The sequence below is a fragment of the Pelobates fuscus genome, chromosome 2, assembly GCF_036172605.1.
Source record: "Pelobates fuscus isolate aPelFus1 chromosome 2, aPelFus1.pri, whole genome shotgun sequence".
Taxonomy (NCBI): domain Eukaryota; kingdom Metazoa; phylum Chordata; class Amphibia; order Anura; family Pelobatidae; genus Pelobates; species Pelobates fuscus.
The window spans coordinates 341,750,389-341,762,270 of NC_086318.1; the positions used below are offsets into that span (position 1 = coordinate 341,750,389).

Consider the following 11,882-nt stretch of genomic DNA (forward strand, 5'->3'; position numbering starts at 1 on the left):
AAAATACAATGCTCCAAAGAACCCACAGTATTATGTGGCTGTGAGTAAGGGAGAGGCAGCAAAAAGGTTTGACTACTTATATGGAGGGGTGCAATGGCACTATAACAACCATATTGTGCTGAAGTGGTTATGGTGCTCATATTCTAATTTTAAAGGAACATGGCAGCCAAATGCATTAATACTTTTAGGTGTAAAGCTGGAGTGTTGTAACATAATTTTAGATTACTCCCCCCCACCCCACGCCTCTGAAATAAAGGGTTAACATATCTGTACTGCAGAATGAATGTATTCCCCCTTTTTTTAAATAAAATATTCTTTATTTTTTGTAGTGCAGTGATTAACAAACAGGCTTAGAATGACAAGTCCACAGGGATAGAAATAATAGAAGATTTCGCAAATACAGTACAATTAATGGCATGTCAAAATTGTTGCACTTTTTGTAAAATTCTAATTAATTAAACAAATTAAACAAGATAAACACTGTTCCTGCATACACTATTAAGGAAGATGTAAAATCCTAGTCTGTGCTATATACTTACAATTTTTTAGAGGTTAAAGAATACACAGAGAGTTGTATCAAGCTAACAGGCCGAATCTAAGCACAGGAAAACCTGAGTGGTGTCAAATAGTGGTACATTGTAGTAGGCTGAGTAACACGAGATACAAAGGTAAAAATCAAATATTGCATAAACTGTAGATTATCAGACAGCGTTATGAGACCACTGGACTCTGGGGCACCCCAACATTACAGTAATGAAAAATCCTATTGAATCATGGGTAGGAGAAAAATAAAATAAAAACAAAATATATTTACACAAGGGCAAGCAGAAAAGCATATTTTAAAGCATTAAGACCATTCATAAATCAGATGACACGGCAACTGCCATCATTGGAGTGGGTCTCAAGCTGCAATCCCAGTATCTGGATCAGCCAATCCCCACCAACGGCAGGAGTGGAGCATATACAGGAGAGTTCAGGTGAGTTGTGGCAGAGGTGCGGAAATTCAGGGCTCTTCTCCCGCCACAGGCCTGAGTGAGGGCCAACATCACTATTCCATGGACTTTATGGTATTCACTGGAACCAAGTCCTTCCTCCTTCGATGGTACACAGAGGGTCTAGATGGTGTGTGCCGTTTTCGGCAGGTGATCCTTTACTTCAGTGGTTGATGCTTGGAGGCAGTGCCTTGAGGGGCTCTCGGCCCGGATGGACACAAAGCTGAGTAAGTATACGCTTGCTTGTGCATTTTGCCCCAAGGAGGCCCGCTCCGCTCTAGCTGCATATTTCTTTCAGGAGTGATTTCCCACTAAGCCAGGGTAGCCTGCTCACTCTCCAGGATTCTCAGCCAGAAGCGTTGAAAGACATCATCCAAGCGCTGCAAAGAAGATTCCACTGAGCCGCATTGAGGCACTTGAGATGGGCGCAGACGCTGGGTGTCTAGCAAGGAGGCAGTTACCATCTTGTGGCTTAGTGCACCTGAAGTTCTGCCGGTTGTCTATGTGTAGCAAAAGGTAGGAGCAGTGCTAATTGCCCTAGTATGTTCAGTAGTGACCGGGATATCCCTCGCCGGTCCAGAGGGAGGGGGAGAGGAGAGTAGTATCACAGCTGAACCAAATGGAGGTTTTAAAAGCGATAAGATCGGCCTCCTCTCCCCAGCTTTCAGTCCCAGTAGGCCGCAGCAGTGTGGTTCAAGTTTCAAAGGCTTACAGGCAAGATTCAGGTGTCTTTTTTTTTCTTTATGATTTAAAAAAGCATTTATGTACAAATGCATAATGATGATATACAGCAGTCACACCAATCACCTGCACTATATAGGACATTGCATAATGAAAGCCTTTAAAGAATTCCTCTAGTAGGATAAAAACCTAATTTTACAAATAAAATGTTCCTTCAAAAAAAATAAAAAATTTTTTATAGGGCTTTTGATTTAATCAGATTGTTATTGATATATTCTCTAAATAAATATTAAACTGACAGCAGAATGTTTGGGTCAAAAAAACAAAAATCTATGCATTAAAACTTGCAGTGGTGAAAGTATGAATTCTTTCAATTTTCAATAAATCTCTCTTGTTTGTTTTTTTAGTATGCTATGGATCTTACTTTGATCATGCTTTATCCTGGAATGAGCACATAGATGAAGAAAATATAATGGCAGTCACATTCGAAGAAATAAAAGAGGTAAGACATGAGCAGCAGATCCTTTAACACCACATGAATGCCAGGAGAAATGCTTTCCTATGGACTGTTTGAATGAGCATGCAAATCTTGCCGAGCATGCGCATTCCACTCCACTCGGGAGCTGACGTCGGCAGGGGAGGAGAGGTCACCAGCGCTGAGGGAGCCCGGCGCTGGATAAAGGTAAGTGGCAGAAGGGGTTTTAACCCCTTTTGCCCAGCGGGAGGGGGACCCTGAGGGTGGGGGGATCTAAGGGTTATATAGTGTCCTTTAATTAGCAATATAGTCCATAGACTTCAATATAGAGTTTGACAGAGAAGGTGATGTGATTCCTGTTGTAGGGAATAATACAGTCCTTTTGAAAAAGAAAACAGAAGTTGGAAATAAGGCAGATCGTGGTTAAGTAGTGGTTATAGTTCTTTAGACTCCAATAAAAATGAATAACACAAATGATGAATGAGTAATTGACTTATGAGACTTTCAATTAGAATATGCAAATAGAAATCCCAGAGGACAGATTTAGTATTCCCTTATCCTTCTCAAATAACTTCAGGTAAGAACCAATTGTTAATCCCAATAACTGGAGAACTTATCTTGCATTGGGTGATGAGCATGAGAGTCCTTCCAGAATACTGTGGATTATGGTTCCTTCTGGTATGTGGAGAGAGGCAGGAATCCAAGGTGAAGTCAGGGAGTGAAGAGTAGAGTGTCGTCAGGATCAAACGAGAGAGGTTCGGTACACAGGAAATCAATTAGAAAGCTCTGTCAGTAAATCGGCAACAAAGTAGCAAATATGCGAGAGAAAACACACACAAAACACATTGATTTTGCAATTTGGATGCAATCGCGGCTTGCTTTTGAAGGAAAGCGCGTGATGTCAAACGCATGGGCGGAGACTGCTGATCGTCGAAACCTGGAAGTCACACGGGTAATGCCGATCTGGCTGAAATCAACATGGAGGAATTCCGAGATAATATGGAGGAATCCTGACAGTATGACTGACTTTGTATAGCAGAGGTAATCTTGGCTCCTTAACACTGTACTGAATTTATAGTGATACAAGCAGTTAGATTATTAATATAATTTCATCTTCTTCTGCTAGGTTTGTTTGTCTATCAACATAGATATTTGCATACTATTAGTAGTCAGTTGTTGGGGTATTGTAGGCTTACTTTAGCTGAGGTAATCAAACTAGGGTTATTTTACCTGCCTTTCCCGTAAATAATAGGGTGTGACAGACTGCCTGGTCACCTAGGACTTGTACATGGTTTCCAACCTCCACCTTCCTCTACCAAGGACAATCATTACTATACTTACCTCTCCAGCCCATACCTCACAGCCTATCGCACTATTTCCCCAGAGTCATCACAGCCGGGAGGAAACTCATAGAGACACAACGCACCTGACCGGGAGCAACCAACAAACTCTCGGGAACTCTGAAGCGGAGTGCCACAGTTATATAAAAAATTGTCAAGGGCACTCTCGGTCCCAGAGTAACCAAACAGCCAAACAGAGTCACTAAACAGATTAACTAAACCATATTTTGAAGGATGATAGAGGAGGTGGTGAGGCATCGATGACAACCTGGACTTGAGGGAGCTCCATGTACCTTCGGAAAGCGCCTTAATTTTAGGTGCCCATGACTTCTCACCAAGCACTGTGGAACTTTGCACTGGATTGGAGAATGGTTGCGGACTGGTCAAAACTTGACATCCAGCTAACCCGGGCTAGACATGTGCGATCTGAGCACTTTTCGGACTGTTTGGGGATGCGGGCATGGAAACCTGAGTTTTTGAGTATTCATTTTATTAGGTGCCAAGGTGTCTGGCCGTTGATAGAATTACCTGGTCAGGTACAAATACCTATTCGCCAGATGTTGTGCAATAACTAGTGTTTTCCTGGTGACCCCTTGCTGGGGTCCCAGGTATAAAAAAGTGTTTGTCCCAATAAACCAGTTCTTATTCACCCTTCACTAAGTCTTGGCAAGTGTTTTGGTGGGACAGCAATATTCGCTATAATAACTGAGCTAAATACACTTGGGTTAAAAACACAAAGGGGAAAGCTGATCTTGGTGGCGACATCCCAGCTACTAGCAAATAGGCCGCTACATAGGGTAACTTCATCTGTTTATTATATATATGTTTGGCTGAAAATATAGAGGTTAGAGCACCATTATATAAGCTGGTGTATAGTCTAATAATTGTAAAAAAAAATGAGGGCACTTTAGTGTGCTGAAATGTTTTGTGTGTAGAGTGTGTCCCCTTTTTTATTTTACAAAAGAAGAGCAGATTTCAACTGAAGTTGACACTTTTTTATATTAACCTGGTTACACAACCCTGGCTGTCAGTGAGACAGTCTTGTTACTTCCTAGTTAGGTTAGCTCAGTGGCGCTAAACTCAAGAGGCAGCAATTGCCCAGTGCATCTGTCTTGTAAAGATTTCTCATTGAGGTGCATTAGGACGGGTAATTCTGTGATTTGAAAAAAACAGCCACAGAAATTCTGGGCTGGGGAAGAAGAGGAGAAAAGATCTGCCACTTTTGCAAGCTGTTTTTAGAGAAACTCCCACTGAAAAATGCATAATTTTTTTTTGTATAATTTGTTTTTAATGCACATAAATGGATAATATAGTTACATAGTTACATAGCTGAAAAGAGACTTGCTTCCATTAAGTTCAGAATTCCTCACATTTCTTTTTTGCTGTTGATCCAAAAGAAGGCAAAAAAAAAAAACAGTTTGAAACACTTCCAATTTTGCAACAAGCTAGGAAAAGAAATTCCTTCTTGGCCCCAGAATGGCAGTCAGATTTATCCTTGGATCAAGCAGTTATTACCCTACATTGAAAGATTATATCCTTGAATATTCTGTTTTTGCAAGCATGCATCTAGTAGCTGTTTGAACATCTGTATGGACTCAGATAAAACCACTTCTTCTGGCAGAGAGTATTACAGGATATATAGTTACTCTGCAAACAGTAAGACCTTTCATAATATGTCTTTTCACACAGACCGTGTTGTATAAATGATATACCAAATCCTATGTGGTTACATGTCTGTTGTCTGGATATCAACTTATCAGGGCGGTATCACCAGCTGGTCACTATGTTCTTAAGGGACCTGCATATGGTGTACGTGCTTGGACAATGTATACATGTACATCTGACAGAGATAAAACCTTCATCCAATTATTCCAGTTATTGCAATGTACGGTAGACAAATAATACATTAAAAGTGATAGAAACACTAACACGTTCGTACTGGCCACTGCACAAATGGAAAACACAAAAACCCTTTGCTCCAAGTGGCTCATAATGGCAAGTCTCAGTTGCTATCAGTCCCACTTATACCAGTGTCTCATCCCAGTGGTCCCTCAGGCCTCATGTATTCTTACTTCTTTGTTTGCCTAAATCTCTCTCTTGTCCCCCTGTTCCACCCTCTTCTTGCTTTCCCTAGCAGAGTTCCAGTGTGCTATCCAGGGCTGCAATATACCCATATATTTCGGGTGAAGGCCCCTGGTGGACCAGTGGAGTTCCTCTATGCCCCTCACCTCCTCTACCCGGTTTATCCATTGGGCGATGGAGAGTAGTTCAATTTTACGCCATGAACCAGGTATCAGGGCATTCAGCTCCCCTATCAAGAACCATACAAGTTTCTGGTTGTTCATAATTTTTGTTGAGTTGGGCCAGCCTAGTAATACCTGTGAGGGGGTCATAGTTGGTATACTTGGGAAAATTATTTTAATTACCTCTAGTACTTGTGCCCAGAAGGGGCGCACAATGGAACACTGACACCATATGTGATATACCGTGCCTTCTTCCCTCATACATCTCCAGCACCTGTCACTCACACTGGGAAAATGTGCATGTAGAAATGAGGGTGTTCTGTACCACATCGCTACCCTCCTATAGAACATCTCCCTATTGGCAGTACTAATAAAGTATTTCATTAGCTGTCCCATAATGTATTCCCAGTCTTTGTGAGTTAACTGTATTTTTAGTATAGAGCACCATTTTGCCCAATATGCTGGGGAAGTGTTCTCCTGGGAGTTTTTCTGTATCAGGTATTAGAAAAATGCTAGGAGTTGGTGCATTCTGTTACATAGAGTGCAAGACTTCTCAAAGGGAATTAAATCCCTCTCTTCCAAGGTTGGTAGTATGTGTTTCTTAAAGTAAATGGACAGCTGGGAGTAAAGCATTACTTCTAATAGGGATGCTTGGGCACTATCTTTTTTCGGATCTATCAGAGCCGAGACCATAGAGCCTATTATTGTGTTACAGGTCCCCAGGACGTCTAATCAATTCCCCTCCGGTTCCTTGTTGGAAATCTGGATTGTTTGCTAACAGGGATAGTGGGGGCGTCCTGATTTTCCTCCATGTATGGGGGATGTGGCGCAGAAAGGGGTGAGAGGGTTGCACTATCTTATTTATTTGGCAAGTTTGCCATGGTAGGGTCTCCAAAGGGGCCATGGCAAATCCCTGTTCCAACGATACCAGGCTCTGGGGGACTTCCTATCTTTCCACTCTCTCAAGAGTACCATAAGTGCTGTGATATAATCGTGATAAACATGGGGTAATCCCAGTCCACCTCTCTTAAGATGCGGGGATGTCGAGTCCGCCAAACATAGGATGTGAACAGGCTTTTCATAGAATTAAAGAATAATCTCGGAACATGGATGCGTAGCATCTGGAAAATATACAATATCTTTGGTAGAACCATCACCTTTAAGACACTGATCCTCCCTGTCATTGACAAGTTTGGGGGGTCACACCCTAGGAGGTCCTGTTTCACTTGCTCCAGGAGGGGGGAATCATTTGCTCTGGATAGGCCTGATAATGTCTGTGTGATGTGTATCCCTAAAGTCTGGAAGATTTCAGTTGTAACTGCGTTCGGGACCCTACACCAAGCACCTCACACTTGTCAATGTTTATTTTATAGTTCGACAGGGAGCTAAACCTGTGCCGTTCTTAAACAACCTGCTGGAATTTATATACAAAATTAGCTAAAATTATACCCAGGCAATGTGAAACTATCTGAAATATTGGGTAGCGGTTAAGGAATTAGCTATTTCTAAACCCAAAATAAGAGGGGGTAAAAGTTTTAATCTATTCCCTCACTGTTGCCACTTTGAGTAACTGTTTAGTTGGTTATGTTTTTTTTTTGTATGTAATGGCTTGATTTTAATTTATTCCCTGTATTTCCTATAGTGTCAATATTTTTTTCTCCTTAGTTGGTACAATTGAGACAAATATGTAGTCGGCAAAGGCTGATACTTTAATCTCCTGTCTCTTATGTTTATAACCATGTATATTATTGTTGGATCTGATGGCCTGGAGTAGTGGTTCCAGGGAGAAGATGAAAAGTAAGAGGATATCGGGCATCCTTGCCGGGTGCCGTTCCCTATCGTAAATGGCCTTGAGTCTCTGCCGTTAACTCCTACAGTAGCGGAGGGGCCAGTATACAAAGCCCTAACCCAGGTGCAATACTTCGCCCCAAGCCCCTGTGCCTACATCGCTGTAAACAGATAGGGTCAGTACACCCTGTCAAACGCCTTTTTGGAGTCTTTTGATAATAAAGCCAGAGATGTATTGGATGTTTGAGCCCCGTGCAGGAGGTTAACTATTTTGGTTCTGTTATCTCTCTTTTTGGGGGGGATTTTGGTAGTGGTTTGTCTTTTTAAATATTTTTGAGAAACTGACTTATAGAAGATATAGGTATTTTTTTATTACCCCTTTGATAAATTGTATGAAGAATCTGCTATTTACAACTTAACCGATTACAAGGAAGAAAAATAAATTCTCCTTTCAGCCTAAATATCTTTCCTCTATTTCTATATTGCTCTTATCTTACAGTTATATCCATTTTGGATGCAATATTTGCATAAGAGATATTCCAGACAGGAACTGTTAAATTTTCATCTTACATTTTAAATTCACTTTGAATTCTCACCTTAATAAATAGCCCTGTTAGAGTTGAAGTAGTGAATATTTCTAGGCCTTTCATTCCAATTTATATACAAAATTAGCTAAAATTATACCCAGGCAATGTGAAACCATCTGAAATATTGGGTGGCGGTTAAGGAATTAGCTATTTCTAAACCCAAAATAATAGGGGGTAAAACTTTTTAATCTGTGCCCTCACTGATGCCACTTTGAGTAACTGTTTAGTTGGTTATGTGTTTTTTTTTAATTTATTTAATGGCTTGATTTTAATTTATTTCCTGTATTTCCTATAGTGTCAATATTTTTTTCTCCTTAGTTGGTACAATAAAACAATCAACAAACAATGTTTCTGTTTTTCTCCTCATTTGCGCTATATACTCTGGCTATGGCTAGATTGTGATAAAATCTTTAATATATGCTAAATCTTTAATATATGTTGAAAAAAATATGTAATACAAGTTACAGGTTATTTTCACTGCACTCTTCAATTGTGTAAGTTCCACTTTAACTACTAGCATATCTACATGTTTCTAAGCATCTATCCTTTTGGATATTGTTGAAATAGAAAGCAAACTCCATAATGTTTTTAGTAGTAAAACACACACAATGAGAATATACCCTTTAACACAATACCACTGAACTAATGTAATTTCTTATTAAAATATTATTAAAATGCATTATTTTATTATTTCAAATAGGATTTTGCTAAACAACTGAAGAAAATATGTAAATTCTTTGGACTCCATTTGACAAATGAACAAATTAACAAAATTGAAAATAAGACTACTTTTAAATCAATGAAGGAAAAATCCAATGAAACTCATGGTGAATTTGGTGATTTAATGTTCCGAAAAGGTAAGTATCTCAAAAATATATTTTATTGGGTCTGATTATTTACATCTTCCATTGCTATACAAAAAAATGCATATTCCAATTAAGATAAATCTGCAGATATTTTGGAGACTTTTGAAATTAATATTTATTATATCTTAATAAATACATTACATATGCATACAGAGCTTAAAATTACATTTCCACTTTCCACTAGCAAGTGAAAATTCATGATATCTCTGAATTACAGGTAACCCTAATACTACACACTGCACTGTACTACCAGGGTTATATCCATGTCCTTGCTCATGTCTGGTTCTGACCTGGCCCTCCTGGGTGGAGGCAGGAATTGTAGTTTTATGAGCGGCAGTTAATGTACTCCATAACCGGGCTGAAAATGTACAATTCTGTATATACCTATGTAAAGATGCTTCTGATCATTTGTTAGAAGGCCAGATCATCTTGGTGAATTCAGATAATTCATTTGAGACCATGCATATATTTCAGACATATTGCCCCACAAACCTAAAATAGTATCTAAAATTACTTCCAAACTTTTAGTGATCGACCCTTAATTAAACTTTTAATATACGGTACATTACACGTTTGGTGTTGTTTGTCAGTCTCTCTCTGACAGCTTATCTGGTAAATTCCAAAAATTATTACTGGACCTCAGTTAACAGGAATCAGATTAGTAAATCCCTCTACAGAATTTGGTTTATAAATGGGAAATTAAAACATGCCTTAATTGCTATCCTATTTCATGGTATTGTCTCAACACCAACATGATTTACCTTCCAAGACACAGTTCACCTCATAGGCAATATGAACCCTTACCATGCTGTAATTATTTATACCATCTCTATTGGGTAGTCATTACATGCATCACATTAGTTCAAGGGTTTCGCAAACCACCATAACCACTTTCTCTTTTTGTAGGGGTTATGGAGGTAGGAGTCTGGATGTGGAGTGTTTCTGCTTGGAACATTGCACATCCAGAGTCATTTGCAATTGTATTCCAGGGCTTGTTACACCCCCAGCACACTTGAATGTGAATTCTGTGCATATATTCTGACTCTATATATTTCTCCTTTCCCTCCCCACTCCCTCTCCCTTCAGGAGTTCAGAGCGGCACATGCACTCTGAGGTAGTTCAGTGATCTGATCTAAAGCTTCTCTATAAGAAGTCTTTGATTGGACCTCCACTTGGCTCCTGTAATGTCACAAAGCATAAAACCTAGTTAAAATGGAAATAATGTTATCTCTGATCTCTTTTCCTGTCCTTAAAGGGGAGATAGGGGACTGGAGGAGCCTTTTCACTGAAGAACAGAGCAGAGAGATGGACGCAAAGTTTGAGGAACGTCTTGCAGGAACAAAAGTGGGAAAGAAGCTAAATTATAATAAATACTGCAAGTTCTAGAATTATCCAGACACCAGCAAGGTTAGATTTTGCCTACTGCCTTAGTAAAGATTACACACTAAATTATGTTAGCTTATTTTACTGATTCAGAGTTGCATTCACAGTTTACAAATAATCCCTCAATTACAGACCATAAATAATTACCTTTAAAATCCACATATTTCTCAATGAATAATTAACCTAATAATGTTTAGCTTATTGGAAAATTAAGCAAATAAAGATTCATTCCTACTATTTTCACACCTCTGGATTGGATTTTATTTTTTAATTTTTTGTGCTCATTCTAATGCTTTGATATTTGAATTCAGCCCCATTGAATAAAAAAACTCATGCCAAAAGGTGCAAAAAAAAAATCCACACGGAATACTATTTTACATAGTGTGAAAGGGTTAAATGTTGTTATGATGAATCAAAGACTAACAACCTGGTACATTGTAGGAACATCTCATACTTAGTTTTGCACATGACCCTCCTCTGTTCTAGGAAGACCCCTCCCATTAATGTCCCCTAGATAAGTTTTAGATTACTAAATGGTTATATGTCCATTTTATGCTGTTTGCACAAGCCTATTCAAGTTGTTTGTTAATAGTTGTCAATATTTGATTGGTAATTAATGATACTCCCCTTAGACATCCCCTTATTTTGTTTGCCTTATAAGTTTTGTTTGCCTTCTAAACTTGCTCTGTTTAATAAACATCAGACATTTCTGAACTGAATCCCTTGTATGGTCTCTCATTGATTGGCCCCAAGTACTTGGGGCATGGTGCATGGAAAGAACTATGTGTCCATAGCAGTAGAGGTCTGCTGATCACCTCGGAGCAGTTCCAACAGGGTTATGGTATTCTTTTTTTTTTTATTAAAGAAACACCATAGCCACCTAGACCACTTCTTCTCAGTTAAGTGGTCCGGTTGCCGTGTCCCTGTCCCCTGAAACCTGCTATGTAGAACATTACAATTTTTTAGAAAACGCAATGTTTACATTGCAGGGTTAAGTCATTCTCTAGTAGCTGTCAGTATAACAGCCAGTAGTGGAACTGATGACAAGGTCTAAGTAGAAAGCATTGTTTCAATGCTTTCCTACGGGAACATTTTAATGTGTGCGTAGAAAGCAGGTCCCCATGCTTCTCTACAATGCCGTGACAGTGGGGGAGGAGAGGTGAGCAATGCCGAAAGAGCATCTGAGTTGGAAACAACGTGATTAAAAAACGTTTTTGGGGGGACAGGATGTAATAGTAGTACGAAGAACAGGAACACTATGATGTTATATAAAGAAGTCATATGAGACTGTAACATCAATCCTTACTTGTCCAATTCACTGAAAAGGCAGTGTTTGCATTAAAATGCATGAAGGCAAGGATTATACTCACTAAAACAATTACATTAAGCTGTAGTTGTTCTGGTGACTAGAGTGTCCCTTTAAAATAAAATATAGAAAAACGAACGACAGGTGTAAGGAAAAGATAATAACAGTCAGGTTCAAAAGTGCTGTACAAGGTCCATGTAGCATACTAAAAGCCATATAGG

At 39.3% G+C, this 11,882-nt stretch overlaps 1 protein-coding gene across 1 annotated transcript in view; it reads left to right on the top strand.

Annotated features, from left to right (window-relative positions):
• LOC134585858 (sulfotransferase 6B1-like) overlaps nucleotides 1-10,676 on the top strand; it is a 36,234-nt gene extending 25,558 nt beyond the window's left edge. Inside the window, exons 5-7 of the mRNA XM_063441334.1 lie at nucleotides 2,081-2,175; nucleotides 8,807-8,963; nucleotides 10,228-10,676. Coding sequence (XP_063297404.1) covers nucleotides 2,081-2,175; nucleotides 8,807-8,963; nucleotides 10,228-10,358 — 383 coding nt within the window. The 3' untranslated portion in view covers nucleotides 10,359-10,676. The remainder of the gene's footprint in view (nucleotides 1-2,080; nucleotides 2,176-8,806; nucleotides 8,964-10,227) is intronic.
• Nucleotides 10,677-11,882: the final 1,206 nt, after the last annotated feature.